Source organism: Sarcophilus harrisii, chromosome 2, assembly GCF_902635505.1.
Source record: "Sarcophilus harrisii chromosome 2, mSarHar1.11, whole genome shotgun sequence".
Taxonomy (NCBI): domain Eukaryota; kingdom Metazoa; phylum Chordata; class Mammalia; order Dasyuromorphia; family Dasyuridae; genus Sarcophilus; species Sarcophilus harrisii.
In genome coordinates this window covers 579,496,562-579,515,262 of record NC_045427.1, presented here as the reverse complement: position 1 = coordinate 579,515,262, position 18,701 = coordinate 579,496,562, and the positions used below count along the sequence as shown (strand labels likewise).

The following is an 18,701-nucleotide window of genomic DNA, read 5'->3' as shown; positions in this document are numbered from 1 at the left end:
CCATTTCTTATTTCTTACAGGATAAAAATTGCAGTTCCTGGAGAAAAAATTCTCCCTCTTTATACCCTATCACTTTTTCAGTTCCGTTGATCCCCCCACCTCAATAATAGCATAGCAAATCATTAAGGGAATTAATTTTTTTTTCCGTGTAACGTTCACGTCGGAATCACCATCATGTTCTGACTTTAAAATAAAACGAGCCTCTAAACCTGACTGCCAATCATTACAATTCATTTAGGGAGGTAGGGCTGAGGTGTGGGAAGAGAAGGGCTACTCATTAGGAATACAAGATATTGTTTTATTTTCTGTCCAGATTTTATCAAGGCTCCCTTTTTCTTGCCTGCGAGTGAATTCGTGCCACTTGGAGGCGTTGTCAAAGAGAATGCTGAGAGTCCAACCCCGGAGCTGGGGCGTTCTTCGAGCATCCCCTCGGAGAGCACACAGTTAAACATTTGCAGGCGAGGAATCTGATTGGAAGAGCCGGGTAGAGCTGTCCAGGAAATGGCTCAGGTTTCAACAGAGGCGGGGAGTGACCTGATGAGGAGAAGGGAGGAGAGGAGAGAGTGAGAGAAAGAGAGAGAAGGGAGTGTGTGTATGTGTGTGCGTGTGTATGTGCCGGAGAAAAAGCGATCTTAGACTTGACAAAGCTTTCAAGATTCCAACGGGGAATTCTGCCTGAAGTCTACCTGGAGCCGAGACGTCTCTTTAGAGAGAGCGATGTTTTCGGCTGCAAGCTGCTCTTTGCTTTTCCAAGGCTGGATGTGTCGGACAAGCTTTAACTGTTCAGAAGTGGAAAAAAAGTTTTGTTGATGAAACTTAAGGGCTGATTTCTTTCTTTCTTTTTCTTTTTTTTTTTTTTTTTTCTTCCTTTTTCAATCTGAAGTCTGCCTGCGGATCACAGGAGTCATGTTTGCACTCTTCCATAACCTGAGTTTTGCATCTAACTTTTGAGTACCTCGAACTGGGGATAACCGAGGGACAATTGTTTTCTTCTGGTTGTTTTTCCCCCCTTGAGTTTTCCCCCAAAGGGACCCGGGGTTCGTCACTTTGATTCATCCGTACTTACGCGCCTGCTGCTGGGGCAAATCGCATTTTCTCGGAGCTTTGCCATTCAAGGTAATTGTACTGGGGCTGCCCAAATCAGACCCGAACCGATACGAATGGGAAATGTAGACGCCGGAGGGAGAGACACCGCGGCGGCCCGGAGAAGAACTCTGGTTGTGGGGCTGGGGGTGGGGAGCCCTACGGGAGGCTGATTCCCCACTCCCCTTAATTTTTGCTTCTCGTGCTTGCTTGCGAGGACTCGGGGCAGGCTGAGACGGTTCTGGCTCAGGAATTGGTGACTAAATGTAGTTGTCTGAAGCTAAGTAGCTCTTCGTCCAGCTCGCTCCTTCTTCAGGTTCCCCTCTTTCCCTCCTCCCCAAGCCTCCCCTGTCAAAGCTGAAGTCTGGCTTCTTCCCCAGTTCCCCCTTCCTGCTGGCGCCGCGCTTTAGACTCTGATTTAGCGAGCGGCGGTGCGCGGAGGCTGGAAAGGCAACGAGGATGCACCCAGACATCTCCTCCCCCCTCAAAGTGTTGCCGGCGGGAGCGCAGGACCAGGGCAGAGGCGGCGCTTTTGCTACGTTGGGATCCTTTTAGTTCTGTGGTTCCTGCACGTGAGATCCCCATCCAGGATCAATCGAGATGAACTTGCCGCCGCCACCCCCCCCCCCCCCCGCCCCACTATTTGTGCCCCGGCCGTAGGGATCACTTACTCTCTCCGCCCCCTCCCCGCCCCACATCCCCAGTTATTATCCAGCTAATTCTTTTCATCTGCGTTAGTTCTAATGTCCCAGTAAGTGTCCCTCGCTTGGGGTATAGAGAATTCAAAGATTTTCCCTTCGACTGCCTGGATTTCCCGGGAAACCTCAGCACCACTCCCTTGGACGATGAGGGCGATGGGGAGGACCGAACGGGAGCTAGACTTATTGGGACCGACTCTTTCCCTCCGCAGAGATGGGAAGGGACTGGAGGGCTCAACTCATTTATTCTTGCTTTCCCCCGCTAGCGTTAACGCAAAGGAGGGGAGGGGAGTGTGGTGAAATGGCAAACGTGAAAACTTGTGTATTAATCCTCTTCCCCGAGAGGGACACGCTCACCCAGCGCATGGAGTCTGAATTTACTCGCCAAAAGCCAGGGGTGCCAAAGGGGAGCAGCGGCGGTGGGGTTTAAAGGAGCTCTGGGAAAATTAGACACAAAAGTAACTTAGAGCCCCAGAGCCCAAGGTGGGCGGGAGCCTTCCGCGATCCTCCCTGTGTTTTCCTACAAACTTTTTTTTTTGAAAGCCCATAAATTTCCCTTTCTCAAATGAATAAAATGTATATTTAAAGCAAAAACTATCTTTTCACACAGTGACCCATTATGTGATTGGTGTGAAAAGCTATCAACATTTAAAACCCCATTGTCTGCTTTGTACCAAATCCCTGTAAATCTTCTACTAGCCTTTACTCATTTTCATCTGAAAAGCCTGTTTAGTTTGAATAGAAAGCAATCAGTAGCCCCTCCAGCTCTCCCTGGAATGTCAATTAATATGCAGATTTCCCCCCCCCCCCTTTAGCAGTGAAAGATTTGGAGAAAAACAGGATATTCCAGGCTAGCAAAAGAAAGACATCCCACAATGAAATTGTGAGAGAAAAAAAAAAATAAAGACCGGGGCTGCCTACAAATTCTCATTACGTCTACAAGAATTAACTTGTAGGGACTGCAGTACCAAGTCTGGGACTTTCTTGTTTTGAGATTAAAATGTGTGGAGGAATTTTATTTTTACATTAGCTGCTGCATTTTGTTAACGCCTGGTTCTCTGGGAGTCCCTTAGGCGAAGCTAAAAGGCGTGTATCTTAAGGTTTTTTTTTTTTAGGAGGTGATGGAAATCTGTCACGCTTTAGGTTTTCTGACTTGGTACATCACTACGTTGAGTTCTGTTGACTTTCTTGACGTAGTATCTACAAAAGCGAAATCTCTCAGGAGAATTGAGCATAATTAAATCAACAATGTCATAGAGGGGAAAAAAAAATTAAGGTAACTTTTATTAACACCAGTCCTTTACTAATACTTGTTTATATGTAGTGTGGGTTGTTTGTTTAGTTGTTTTTTTTTTTTTTAAAGTTCAGATGTGATTTGGATAACTAGGGCCATCTCTCCTGTATCCCAAGTTGCTTTCTCTTGCCCGTCTGTTTGGCCAAGTAATTTGGGCAGGTATGTGACGAGGTGAAAATTGACTTGATGAGGGGTGGCCAGGAGAACGATCAATCATTGGAGGCTGACAGCTCCTCCCCAAGTACAGGCTGAGAGAGAGACAGAGTTCCCTTTCAAGGGGAAAAATAAACACTACGTGCGGCTTTCACTGAGTTTGAGACTCCAGGAGGGATTATGGTATTGTAGTCAGGAAGCTGGGATTGTGGAGGCCAGAAGCATGCTGGGGCTGTGTTCCAAACATTGAAATAGAGGTACATAATTATCCAGTGTAGGAGGTCTTGCCATACATTGGAAACTCTGGCGGGGAACACTAGCAAAGAACTTGATTTCATTGAATGCTGTCATAGGCCTTGCCACTCTAAAATGAAGGAAAACCTCTTTGATGAGTGTTCAATCTGGAATCATTTAGGTACTGGATTGGTCCCTGGTTGAGAAGGTGATGGCATCTATGAATCTGAGCTTCAAGTTTGTGTTTAAGATACTGCTAGGTCAGAGGGATACTAGCCCCTTTTCATCATCTTAGAAGGTCTTCTGTAGAGATAATTGCATGAAAGAAATCGATTTTTGTTTAGAGCTCTGAAGGAATTTTGCTAGAAATGTCTTGTTTGTAGTGAAAGACTGTCAGAATGTTGTAAATACCAGAGTCCTGAAGGATCAGGAAGTCTTTTTTTTTTTTTTTAATCCACCTTGGGAACATTTGTGGTCATCAGTAAACAGGCTTATTTACCTTCCACTTTAAATGTGTGAATGTTTTAGAAATATATTTAGTTATAATTTGAAGACTGAAAATATGCCACAGAAAACACCAGGTATTTAAAAAGAGCAATTTTAAAAAATGAGACTAAATAAAAAAAAAAACAGGGTTTTGTATTCATATCTTCATAGCTTTCCAAGGTATATATATCTATCTCTATGTAAAACACTGATATGTGCATTTATCTGTACATATATTATATATACAAACCTATGGATATAGATATGTATATATGTATATGTGTGTGCATGTATTTGTGTATATATGTGTACACATATTGGGGGGCAGAATCTACAATTAACATAGAAAATCCTCCCAACTCCCTATAGTCTTTTGATTTCCCCTCATGAAAACAGTGTTGTATCCTCCTTAAAACTGTTTCTGGAAATTATTTTTACAGTGGCAATGTTTTTAGTTAAGGTCAGTGGGAGCAATTTGGAATATTATGTGAAAGCTCATGCAGTGTTGAAATATAATTTCATAACTGTATCATCAAGTTGATGAGAAATTTGGGGGAAAGCTCTGTAGTTTTGAAACCTTACTTTGAGGGTCATTATCTATAGAATGCAGAAAAAAGTGCACAGTGTATGTTCCAAGAGATTCACAGTCTCTAAACTCTGAAGTTGTGGTTAGCTCTAGCTCTAACGCTATAAACTTCTCCCTTTGTTGGACAACAATAATATTCTCTTATGTTTACATGACACTTTATAGTTTACAAAGCACTTTCTTGTACATTTGTTCTATATGACAACCCTGAGAGGTAGGTAGGGCAAAGATAATTCTGCACATTTTATGCATGAGGAAAAATGAGGCCCAGTGACTTCGATGACTTGTTTTAACTCTTTCAATTAACAATGGGGTCAGAGGCTTATTGGAAATCAGGTCCCTTACTCATCACCTAGCCTGTAAGGTCAATGCTGATATCATAATATAGATTTAGGGTTGAAAGAGATTGTAAAGTCTGTTGCGTCCAATTACTTCATTTTATAGATGAAGAAACTGAGGCATATAGAGTGCTGGGTTGTCTCCTACGAGGGATAGTCTGGTTCTAGGTTGAATATTTGAGAAGACTGCTTAAATGCAAAGTAATTTGTTAATATTTTACTCTTCCCTAAATATCCTACAGGAGAAGGTTAATATAGGACTGAGTGGAGTTCCTCTTTACAATTGCCATTTTGGAAGTTTCAGAAAACAGTTGCCAACCTTAAATTATTGATCAACTCCTAGATCAACATTGGTATCTCAGAAAAATAGAAATGATTTAGGGTTTTCTGTTTGTTTACTCTTTGGGCTTGATTTCTCTGTTATTTATATGTTTAGATTATGTCAGTCTGTCAATCTGTTTCATCCAGGTCAATGGTTTCTCCTGAGTAGGCTATTTTTGGTGAGAAGCAGTTAGTGAATGGAGAACTAGATTGGGCATCAGGACATTTGAGTTCAGAGACTATCTCTGAGACTATCTAAGTGACCATGGACAGCTTTATCAGATTGACTTGGGTCAAGTTTCTTAACCTCTATGTGCCTCAGTTTCTTTATCTGTAAAACAAGTTGGTTGGAATCAATGGACTCCACCTTCTTTTGCAGCTCTCAATCAGTCATTCTATGGTAATAATAGTATCTACTTACAGGGTGGGTGAGGAAGATCAAATGAAATAAAGAATGAAAGTATTTTGCAAATCCCAAACATTAAATAAATGTGAGCTACTGTTATCTGTGGTAGTGGGCATTGATTAACTCTTGATGGTGGAGTCAGATGGCTGGTTCCCTTATTCTTTTCACTAAGTAGCCAGTTTGAAGAAAGACTGAATTAAACATCTGCATTTGAAACTAATTTATGAATAATGGGAAACTGATAGAAATGTCTTCTCTGAGGTTTTCAAACATTTGTTTTTATTCGAAGGTGTTCTTACCTTTCCCTTTTCCTGAGTCCAAAGTGAAGGGCATTCTGTTCTTCTAGGCTGGTTGCTTGCCCAGCAGAAATGTGTCTGTAACCAGTGCCTTTCACATTTCCATTGTTACCAAGCACAAAGTTGAAGGAAGAATAGTTAACAAGTCCTATTATGCCAACTGGAGTATTTTTAACTTTCTTTTGTAGCTGCTGCTTGTACTGCCCTTGAAACTAAGGTCAGGATTGTTTCTCTTGTTCTAGGGAAGAGAGGTGTGATGGAGAAAGATCAAAATTTCCAAGTGATAAAAAGAATAAACCATGAATAACTGAAATACCTCTCTGCTTGTTTCTTCTCTTTTAGGATACCTATAGATGCTCTTTTATTTCAGATTTTTGGGGAGAAATAATCTAACTTTTAAATGATTGGTATAAATCCCACTCTTTTTTTTAGAACTGAATTATAAAAATACTGGGGGAACCTGAGGTGATGGTGGAAATAATTCATAGATAGTGAATGGTAACTCAGCTTTTTTTCATACTGGAGAAATCCTCCCACTCTAGGTTTAAGGTAAGATTTTCAGTTGGCATTCAGGATGATTTCACTGACACACCAAATCTCTTTCCTTCTGCAGAAGCAGCAGTAGCAGCAGCAGCAGCCACAATAGCAGCCACATTTCTGAGCCTTTTGAAGGCTGAAGACATTGCCTGTGGTCCATGCTTGTTTAGAGGTGTTCAGATGGGATTAATGTCCACATGGAACTATGGAAAAGGACCCGGGATTGGCACAGTGAAGATGGTCAGCTGGGGTCGATTCATGTGCCTGGTCTTGGTCACCATGGCAACCTTTTCCCTGGCCAGACCCTCGTTCAATTTAGTTGAGGACACCACCTTAGAACCTGAAGGTAAGTTATTTCTTTAGACTTCTTGGATCTCAAGTTTTGTTCCGATTTGCTCTCTGTGGAAATGTCATGGATCTTTGAAATTTCAATTTTGCGATTAACTGCTGCCTGTACATAATAATTGAAAATCCATCGAGAATGTTGGAATGGTCTTCAGATTTGTGATTGAAGGGGCTAGGAGGAAAGATATTTACTGGGAAGACACAAGCAGAAAGATATATCTTCATGATTTCTGGTATTCTGCAGCTCTTTATTCTATGGGGAAGCCAACAAAGAGTTTACTCTTAGGTATTCCTCTCCTGGTTCCTTGGAAAACTGTGAAGGATGAATGCTGTATTCATTATGTACATAATGCTGCTGCAGTAGTCCAGCTTGAGAGATACACCTGAATAAAGTACAAAGAGTTAATGCTTTGTAACAAAGGGAACTATCACCGAACCTCTGTGTTACTGTCATTTAAAAAAAAATTACCTTTGGAATACTTTATCCTTCTGAAGTTCAGAATGAAGAAGTTAGGCATTTTAACTGTCTTTTTGAACTGTAAGACAGTGTGATTTTCCTGAGTATAGATCACAAAAGCTTGGTATTTTTTTTTAATTAGTTCCGAAGTAAATTTTACCTACTCTTACTCATACATTTACCAGAACTGTCTCAAATTTCAAAATTTCATTTTAAAACAAGGTAGGACAATACGCCTTAGTACTGAGGTGGAATATGTTTAAATATACAGAATTGGGTCCTCTGGTAGTCTCTTTGGAAATAACATTAGCCAAGTCTTTAGTCAGCGTAAGACTGAAATCTGTCATCACGAAAGAATATCGGTAGCCGAGTTATTTTTCAAGTGGTAATCTGAGAATAAAAAAGGAAAAGCCAGACTCTCATCACCACTTAATGAACTTGTTTGTTGATTGCCCACCTGGTGCCCCATTGCTGTTTAGGAGCACTCCTCCATCATAAGTGATCCCTAGCTTCAGGTCAGCTGTTATGGGGAGGCATAAGAGTTATAGAGTTAAATGATCAGGAATGTGATTACATGAGGACAGGCTGGAGCAGTGAAGGCAGAACAAATATTTTTAGCTTTAGTTAGAAAAACGGTGGTGGTTTGTGATTTGGGTGGAGAAGAGAGGAAAGATTCAAATCAAATTCTTACATCAGGCAACTCAAGAATTTCAAAAAGAACACCAGAAATGTGACAGTTATTGAAGAACAAGGTCAAATCTTTTCCTTCACTGAGCCACTGTTAACCTGAAGCGATTGCGTAAGTCAAAATGCTGAACTTTTGTTAAGGAAAGGGAATGAAGACTTTATAATTAATTAATAGGTCTGAAAGCATAATAAAGGCTTTCATAGCCCTGAGAAGGGATATTGGTATGGGTTTGTAACTAAGATCAGAAAAGTTACAGATTTACTTCTTGGCATTCTTGTTACATATGTAATATAACAAAAACTTCATTTTATAAAATGAAGTGTATCTTTAAAATATTTATTTGAAGCCATTTGCATAAAAGTCCTTGGTTTTTGATGGATATGCTTGCATTTTTAAAGTTTGTCTTACCATGAGTTAAAATGGATTTTTTCCTAATTGTTCATTTTACCTTGAGTTTATGTCATAACACAAGTTTGGGGAAAAAATGCTGAGATTAAAAAAAAATACCTTCAGTAAATTGTATTTTTTTTTTTTTAAAAGAAAGTGGCCTTTTTTATCTGAATCTGTTTGCCTTTGTTGTAGCATGGTAGTGAATTTATTTGAACAATAGGTAGTCATGGAGGATTTAATTTACAATCCTATTAATTTATATGAGAAAGGTCATAGGATTTTAGGAGAAGTCATCTTAGTCATTTTTCAGGTGAGAAAACTGAGGCCCAAAGATGTTAATTGTTTTATTCAGAATTATCTGGGCAGTAAATGATAGTGCTGGAATTTGAACTCAGGTTTTTGGACTCTTGGATAGAGAGGGAAAGTAGAGCAAGGTCTATGTGGGTGGACATAAACAGTTTTCCAAAATTGTTCTTTGCGTAAAATTCCCAGTCATCCAATGTCTGGGAGATCATGAGAGAGTTGGGTGCTACTTCTGGTTTTATCACTAAATATCTGCCCATCATTAGGCAAATAGCAGCCTCTCTTAGACTCAGTTTGTTTATCTGTTAGTAAGTTCAGGATAAATGTTCTTTTAAAGTCCTACCCAGTTAAAAAATATTTACAATTATTTTTGTATTTAAGTCAAATATTTGATCTGAATAAGTATAAAATATCCATTTCCAATTCTGTAGACTATTGGTAGATGTGTTGGAAGTACATGTCAATGGTGTCCTTTTGAGGAGTTCTGGATACTGATCAACTACATTTTTCAATCAATCATATTTACAGATGCCCATAGTATTAACATGGATGCTTCTACACTGTTATATTCTACTAGAGTTTGATTTTCCATTGAAAGATTTTGTTGGTCAGAGGTTGTTACTCAAGAGAATCTAATTATATACAAGAAAATAGTTTAAACATGAATACTCATTAGTCTTAACAACTGGATTTGCTAGATGGGTTGTTTTCTTATTATCTACTTTTAACATCCCTGTTGCATAATCACTGAGTCATAGAGCAAGGTGTTAAAAAGTTTGATAAAGCTTTCCACTTAAAATTGAGATTGTTTTGGTGAACTATATTTAGTTTTAGTAAATAGCAATTTAAATTTGAACCTATCATAGCATTTATAGCTGAAAAGGACTTTTCTGGGCCAATGTTATCATTTTGCAGGAAAGAAATATGAAGCCTTGGATAAGTTAATTACTTTGCCGAAGATCATGTAGAAAGCAGTGTCAGGATCTGAACCCAAGCCCTCTGACTGCATTCAAAATCCTGCTAATACACTCTTGCTTCTTTCTCATAGGAAATTCTATCTTTGAAGATTTTTGGTGGTTAATTAACTAGGAAGTTCACTTTAATAATGTTTTATGGGATTAGACTAGAGGAAAAAGTATCCAGATGGAAAAATTTCTAAAAGAGTGATTCTGTTTGTGAAAGTTCATTCTAACCCTACAGAAAGATGAATGACCCTTTCCTCTACCATTTTGCTCTGTAGCGTAATTCTATCCCAGTGTCTTGACACCATTCTCCCATCCCCACCCCCTTTTTAAGTACAAAAACAAGCGGTATTTATATCCAGGTCTCTTAAAAATAGTTTGTTAATGACAGACCTCCAGAAGGCTTTAATTTTGTCAAAAAATACAACTTACCTTTGAAATGGGAATTTTTTTGTCTTCAGTAACCAAGTGCAGTTATTGGCTCCAGTAGGTTGTTGATTAATACTCTGATTATTTAAAGTACAGTCAACTCTTGGTATTACCCCTGGGAGGGGGCAGATCTTGCTTTCAAGTTGTTATTGACATTGTCACCTACTTTGCTTAATTAAGTCATTGTTGACATTAACGAGATCTTTGTTTATTCTAGCCCAGCTGGAGCTAGAATAAAAGTCCCTTTTTAAACCAAAACACTTAATTACTTTCCCACCCAGGAGAAAGTATGAACCTGAAAAAAGATACACACACACACACACACACACACACACACACACACAGAGCATAACTCCTTCACTTGAGTTGGGTTTGTACAAGATAGTGATGCTTTCACCAGGATGGAGTTTCAGGAGGGCGCAGGATGCCAAATCAGGTCTCCAAAGTATAGCTTCCTTGTGTTATCTTAAGTAGTGTATTAATAACTCACATTTGTGTCCCCTCCTAAGCACTTTCCTCACAACAATCTAATAAATTAGGCAATGCAAACACTATTGTTCCCATGTTCCAGATTTTAGGATGATAGGTCATAGATAAAATGAATATTCAAGGTCATTTAGTGTGACCTGCCTCTTCTCCCTTTTTATAAAAGAGCAAACTGAGGTTCAGGCAGGGTAAATGATTTATGCCTGCTTACACAGAGTAAGAGTCTGACACAGCAATCAAAGGCAGAATTTTGCCCCTGGATCTCTCACTCTTTGTCCTATGCCAGGAGGTTTTGTAAATTCCTGAAGTATCAAATACCGTCATATTTTAATGTAGATTTAAAAAATAACAATACACATCTCCAAGATAAAAAACATTTTAAAATTATTTATTGTTTTATATGATCTGCATCTTTGCTATTCTCCATTAGTGTTGATATGTAAGATTTGACTGTAACTTGATAGTCTACTAACAAAGACTTATTCTTGCCCAGTTAAACTAAATACAGGCTTATGAAGCTGAGCACACAAAGAAGTACACATCCTTTATTAGTATGTAAAATATTTCACAATTCATAGATATATCTGCATTTAATACTACATCTTGAAAACAAGGTTGGCAAAACAGAGTAATTTAAATTCTCTGTTTTGGGTAGAATTACCATGTTAGTTACCACCCCTCATCTTTTTACCTTAACTTCTAGGCTCTCATTTTACTGAAAGGGAAACTAAAGCACAAGGGAAAGAAGTGACTTTCATAAGGTCATAGTACTAGTAAGGAACACAATATATATTTGAACCCAGATCTGAGCCCAAATCCAGTGGCCTTTCACTACTACAGACCAATCACCTCTCAGTCCTCTTACAACCTTAAAATTCTACGGTCCTCTTCTCATCCCAGACAATTAGAGGGAGCCCTTAATTCCTGTGGATCTGTAAAATGAAAGGGTTTGGAATGGATAATTTCTAGGTTCTGTCCACCTTGAACTTTGTGTGACTGATTCCATGTCTTTACTACCTTGCTAGACACCAGAATCTAAATGTCTCTACAGCCCAGGGCAGAGATGCAGATGTCACATATAATGAATAATTAAAAGGACATGAGAAAACTGACAGTCCCATTTCATCAGGAAAGATTTTGTTTGCAATTCACATCTCCAAATAAAATCCAGGGAATAGCCATTCAACTTAGAGACAACTTTTTTTTTTCATGTTTACTTTGTAAGACCCATGGTGAAGCTATCCTTAATGCTGGTTAGGACATCATTGAAAGATTCTCTCCAAGCTAGTTTATTAATCTTAATAAGAACCTAGGAAATTTACTTTGGGATTCTAGCTTGTTAACCTAAGCATAAAACCAAGTCTGTGGTCTGTCTGTTTTCCTTGAGCTAGCTATTGCATGCATTACATGTTTGCATCTGTATAGATGACTGCTTTTAGCAGGGAGTTCAAGAATAACTTCTTCCACCCTACATTCTCAGATTTATGTTTCCATTTCCCTACCCAAGTGCTCCTGACTATGATAGGACATAGAAATTTGCTGAATCTTTTTTTCAAAAGGTGACTACTTTGCCCTTTATTGGGCATTCTTTTTAGCCTCTTAGGTTTAGGATAGATCTTCCTCACCTTTTTTTTTTTTTTTTTTTTCCATTGTCCCTCCATGTAAACTCATGTTTTTCAGACTTATCATGGGGCATTTTACAAGTAGTATGTAAAAGACCTGGAAGCAAAGTTCCTAATTTAAGCAATAGTTCACATCCAGGACTTTTGACACGAAGCTATCTTGTGTACCATTTATAATCACTATAATAGCTTCCATCTTTCTTTTCTGCAGGGAAAATTTCTTCCTGTTTCTTGTTAATAGATACTTCTTTTGGAACAACTGGGTCACCAGTCCATGTTGCTATCAGACCTGGGATGACCTTGTTGTTCTTGATTTCGAGTCTCCTATGAAATCTGAGGACAGTTTCTACATCTTGTTGACATGAGGGATAAGACCAGGATACTCTTGTATCCTTTGATAGCAGGTGAGGGATGAAGAGAGAAGGTCATGTAGCCATGCATTTCTAAACTGTTAGCAAAGTAAGATTCAGGAAGAGGCATTGGTGTTACCTGTTTGGTGATATTGTGGTGTTTGGGGTGTGTATATAGCTATCTTAATCTCTTATTCCAGGGATTACCTTAAGAATGTTTACATCTGAGATTTATGAAAGTGCCAGTTTCAAAATATTTACACTTCCCATCCTTCTCAACTGTAATGGTCAGTAAGTACTAAGAATCTAATTGATAATTATAGATCTAGATCTGGAAAAAAACTTTGGAGACCATCTAGTCCTTCTCTCTTCCCATTCTATTTTATAGATAAGGAAATCGGGGTCTCAGAAAAGTGACTTGTGGTAAGATCAGAGAAATATATATTTAAATGTCTCATTTTCCTCCCCAAAATTGTCTAGCTATAGAGAAAAATGGCAGCCACCAAAAGGAGAAGGCTCAGAGACAGAATGGAGCAGCATGTTATTTTCTTCATATGATCTTCCAGCTCCTAAATTATTTATTTATTAACTCATCAGGGTTTTGAGAAAGTAGATTAATGCTCTCATTTACATCTGTGATCAAGTTAAATATTTATGATAAGATGAAAAAAAGCATATTTTGGGGTAAAGGGAAAACCCTGTTTCTTAGCAGATTTTAAAACTTTGTCATCAACAGTTGCATTTATTCCATTTTGGAAAATAGTAAACAATTGTTCCACAATCAAGATTAATTGACCCTATAAGTATTAAAATTGCTTTTTCTTTCATTTCAGTCCTTCTGAATCAATCAAATTGGTGCAGCACTCTATACTTCTTGCACAAGTAGAAAGTAGTAATAATTCCCAAGTTATTTCTAAATAGAAATCAGATATATAGAATTGCAGTTTTGGATGACACTTTTTAGGTGGAAATTGAAAAATAGCTTATAATGAAAATGTTGATAAGCTCAGGAATGAAGTTACAGAACATATATGTTTATATGATTTATGTAGCACCTTCCCTTAAAAAAACTCAACTCAATTCCATAATATAACAGCAAAAACAAATGCTGCATAAATTTCATGAATATTTTCTGGCCCTCACTCTCCATTTCTATTACATGTGGATTAATTTTTACACATAATAGTCTACTGTTGAATTTTTTCCATACATAACCAATTGTTTATAGAAATATCTGAAAATTAAAAAAAAAAGCCAACTTTGTGTATGTGTGTGCAATGGATGTTACAAAATGATTCTAAAATCCTTAGAATTGGCAAGTTAAGAATTTAGACCCTTTGAAAGCTCTTCTGCTTTAAACTGGAAGTTGACAGTGGGTTAATCCCAAGGGAGTATTTCTGTCTTAGCAATGGCATTCTTCCCATCCTTCTAAATCTTCCAGATTTTCAACAAAATGGATATTACATTCTTGGTTGACACATGCTAGTTGCACAATTGAATCTATACTAGATGTTATAAATGTTTCAAATTTCAGATCAGTAAAATCTGAAAAAGACATAGCTCACAATCTTTATCTGGATTCTTGCATCAATAATCCTTTCTTTTGGGTATAAGTAAAACAATTATTTCCTTAAATGGCACTAGATATTTTATGATTTTATATCCAAAAAAATTCAATGAATATTTTAAAGGGACATTTGATAGAATAACTCAATGCCCAGTATAGTGTAAAAGCAAATGTCCCATAATAGGACACATTTACTTTTAATTTTAAATATCAGTTGTTTCAAACCTTGGTTCATTTCAATAAGTGTTTATTAAATGTCTGCCATGTATTGGGCACTGTGCCCATAGGCATTGACCTATAAGTTTTGTCATCTTGGGTCCCTGTGACAAAGTTTGTGAGCTTTAGAAATGTGTATAACTTGCTGTTTTCAGTCTAAATGTTTCAATGTTTTTTCTGTTAAAAGAAAAAAACCCTCAGCTTTTACAGCCATGCAATAACAAACCAGGGCATACACGTCATTAAGAAAAATATATTTTGGCAAGAAAAGGCTTTTCAGTTTTAGGCTTCCAAGGGACTGTCATTAAGGCCTGTGGAAAATTATGGGGGAAAAAGTTACAAAATTTGTGGGAAGTGTAACATGCTTTACTTACTTTTGCCCTGAAGTTGGGTTTTGAACTTTTGGTAACGTGTTGTGGTAATCAATCACATATTCGCTAATGGTTACTTCTGGGCTATGACTGCCATGCACATTGCTGCAATTGTTCTAGCCCATGGAAGCAATGGGCTTGAGTTTTAACTGGATTAGCCAGTTCGGGGAGGATGGTGAATATTTTCTGGTCAGTTGTGCATGGCAGCCTGAAAGAGTTAAATGGGTTGCCCACCTCCTCGATTGTATAAACCAAATGAGAGTCAGAGTTTATGATGTAATGCTTTTCTTTGCAGTAAGTGTAATGCTCTGTCCTGTCAAAAAAACGTTTGTGCTGGAAAGATTTTCTGGAAGATTCTTGGTTTGGATCTGGAACTTCTCTTGGGAATTCTCAGGTTTTCACCTAGATTATCTCGTATCTGACATTTAGCCCTTAACTAAAAAGATAAGGGCCTAGCCTGAGCGCATTCTATCTGTCTGTCTGTCTGTCTCTCCTACACATCTATTCTATTCAGGAATAACTTGTGTTTAAATAAAATATGTGTATGTCTTGATCAAAGTTGATACTTTATATACATCTCTCCTAGTTCAGAGCACCATATATTTAGAGCAGGAAAAAAAGACCTTTGAGATTATTGAGTTTAATCTCATTTTAAATATAAGGCAACTGTGACCCTAAGCACTTAAATAAATATCTTTCCCAAGGTCGTTTAGAAGGTAGTAAGTAGAATCAAGGATTCAAACCCAAGTGTTCTGATTTCCAATGAGAATAACTTTCTGCTGCATTACTATGCCATGTGCTAAATTTAACATGATTTCATAGAGATCTTTCTATACTTAGTATGTTCCTTGCATTTGTTATATATTGTGGTTTTACCACAAAATGTATCTAGGCATTGTATAGCTTTTGGACATTGAATTGTTCCAGATTTTCTGTATACAGGAAATACAGTTACTTGAAATATATTCTGATAGTGGGATTTCTAAGTGTAAAGGTTTGTTTGTCAATTAATTATTATTTTAAAGTAAATATTTTACAGATTTTTTAATATCTTGTTCACTTCCGAATGATTTCTCTTTTCACCCTGTCATTAGACACTCCCTTGTAACAAAGATATAAACTTAAAGAAAACAAACCAATATATTATCATTTCTGATAAGGTTTGCATCTTTTTGTAGTTTATCAACTCACTGCCACTGCAGAGAATTCAGGATTAGTGTTTATATTGGTCAAGGTCCTGTTATTTTTCAAGATTGTTTTTCTTTTGCTATTTTTGGTGATATATCATGTGTTATTCTTTTGGCTCTGCTTACTTTGCATCAATTCATACAAATCTTCTTATGTTTCTTTGAATTGGTCATGTTCATTGTTTCTTAGGGTTTAATAATATACCTTTGCATGTATATACCATAAGCTATTCAATCATTTCTTAATTGATGGACACTTGGTTTCTTTCTAGCTTGTTGCCACAAAAAAGCATAGAACCAATTTATTGCAATTAAGACAGAATTTTTCTTTTACATTTTTTAAACGCTCTTCTGATTTTTAAGGTTAGAATGGACAAGTTAGCAGGCACAATATAGGAAAGAATAAGGAAGGACTTGCCAATTTATCACATAGTATAGACAACCAAATAACAAAGAAACACATAGGCTTAAAGAAATAAATGCTGGTTCTAATTGTTCCTGAGAGAATCTGGGAGCCAGAATGAAAATGGAAAAAAAAAAATTCTAAGAATTAAGGCCAGAAATAACACCTATACAGGAAAAAAAAAAAAGTCTTTGGTGAGTTAGTGTATCCTGTGAGGAAAAGGGAAAAGAGGAGGAAAACCAGAACCAATTCTAAAATGAAGTAATGTTAAATTTGTTTTTATTTTTCAAATGTGGTCTGTGTTTTTTTTTTTTTATCCTATCTAGGCTTAGAGATGAATTGAATCTCCTTGGTTTGTTCAGCATATCCTGTGAATTTAAAATACCTAGATATATCATGTCTTTAAAGATGAGTGCTCAAGATTTGAAAAAAAACTATAAACACTTATGGGAGGAATGCTAATATTTCCAACTTTCCTGTACCTCCCTGGAAAAATTAAAAAAAATATTCTAACAGCTTTGAGAAAGGAAGTATAGTGTAATGAATCAAGGACTGGTTGGCCTTGGGAAGAAGTGGATTCAAATCCTTCTGATTCACACTCTCTGCATGACCCTTGGACCTTAAACTCTTAGTTCCCCAGGAAACTACCTAACACTCTGTAAGTCACAGATTAAGTTTCATGGATATGGAATGTTTCCAGATCAAGAATTCCTACACAAAAGAAATCAAAAGTCTGGACCAGAATTTTTTTTTAAAAGAGCTTTGAAAAAGGACTTTCCATATATGTCGACTTAGATTTTATATATTCACATATATGTATGTTCACATATATGTACATATTCACATATATGTTATATACGTGTATAAACCTATTGGGGAAGATAAGGTATTGACTATTGCTTTTAACTCATAGGTAGTGAGCAATCTTTGGGAGAAAGGAACACCACAACAGCATCTATTTTGAAAAGGCTCTTAAAGGCAAGGGGCATTTGAAGTGACCATCAACTGTTCCTTTCCTTTTAGTGTATTAGTTGCTGGGTGAGAGTCATTCCTAGCAAGTTGGGAGATCTCTGAGTCTTTTCTGAAGTGCAGTATTTTCATATTGTAGCATATAATTTCATTGTTTCTATAAAAGGAAACATGCATACTTTTAAAAGTAGAAATATTGATTTGCTTCTTCCTTTATAAAAAAGCACATATATATTCCAAAGCCAGAAGTGTCATACCCTATATACTACCATTCCCAAGTGGGCCAGAACTAGATTAAAGTGTAATTGGAAATATTTAACAAGTAAATAAAAACACAGTAGAACACATACACATATGTATACATACATATATGTACACATACATACACATATTTGGCTTTCTAAATGATTATACAGCCCACAGGGATCCTTATGTATAGTTTACTATCCCCATTTCTATTTGAATTTGACACCACTGTTCTAAACTATGAAATTAGAGGTAATTAGAAAGTTCTATTGACTTTTTTTGAGTACTATTGGGTTTGTTAGTTGGTGGTAGAGAAGAGGCCTGAATGCCTACAGTAGGATAATTAATTTATTGGTTGAAAGGTAGTAGATACTTAGAAAAGAAACCATTTGTGAGAAGGAATTAAAAAACTTAATATTCCGTGAAAATAAGAGACAGGATGTCATGGAGAAATAAGATGTGACGGTAATCTCAGTTTCGTGTTGTAGTTTGTAGTTAATTTAAATTTCCCCCCTTACCAAATTCTTTCCTGTCATGTCTATATTTCACAGATTTATGGAGTGTGCTGGAAAAGAAACAGCCAACATAAAGACAAAGATATAAATGAAGCAATGAACTCCTTGATTATTGAATGCATAACCCACATTTAGATAGCCTCTTAAAATTCACAAAATGCTTTCTTACAGCAAATCTAATAGCGGAAGGATTCTTTTTTTTTTTTTTTTTTCATTTCATGAAAGGGGAAATTGAGGCCCATGCAAGATAAGTGACTCAGTCATAGTCCATCCAGTTAGTCAATGGTAAAGGCAACACTTCAACTCAGTTTCTAATTCTGAAGTTCAATCTGCTTTGACTGTGCCCCAATATTACAAAAACAAATAAAAAAAAAAATCCTCAATTCAGTGTATGGGAAGCAAAAGTAAATAGAGATAGGAGGTGATTTGATGATACCTACTTTCTCATTCCCAGAAGTTAGTGAGGGTTTTAGGAAAAAGAACTCTAAATACATCCATAGACTTATCAAAGGACTTGTTTATTTGGGATTATTTTTTTTTATCAACTCCTATTTTTCTAGTATTTAGAGAAGCATCTATGGAGGAAAGATTAAATGTCATAATGGGTATCTTAATTTGGTATCCTTAATTAATTTGGGTTTAAATTTTCTGCCACAGGATTCCTCTGAGAGGGAGAGGAGAGAAAAAGGGTATTTTCTGTTTGTTAAAAGACAGCCCCAAATCATTCTCTATTACTCACCTTTTAATAAAAGCCAGCCTATCA

The 18,701-nt window shown here is 37.0% G+C and overlaps 1 protein-coding gene across 7 annotated transcripts in view; it reads left to right on the top strand.

The window, feature by feature from the left end:
- The first annotated feature begins 456 nt into the window (after positions 1-456).
- Positions 457-18,701, top strand: part of FGFR2 (fibroblast growth factor receptor 2) — a 115,535-nt gene continuing 97,290 nt past the window's right edge. For 2 of the 7 annotated variants that reach the window (XM_003755310.4, XM_023495522.2), the window contains exons 1-2: positions 468-1,116; positions 6,509-6,778. In XM_003755310.4, the coding sequence (XP_003755358.2) occupies positions 6,613-6,778 (166 nt within the window). In that variant the 5' untranslated portion in view covers positions 468-1,116; positions 6,509-6,612. Of the gene's footprint in view, positions 1,117-6,508; positions 6,779-18,701 lie in introns of those variants that run through there. The other 5 variants (XM_023495533.2, XM_023495536.2, XM_023495525.2 and 2 more) reach the window with 5 other exon arrangements.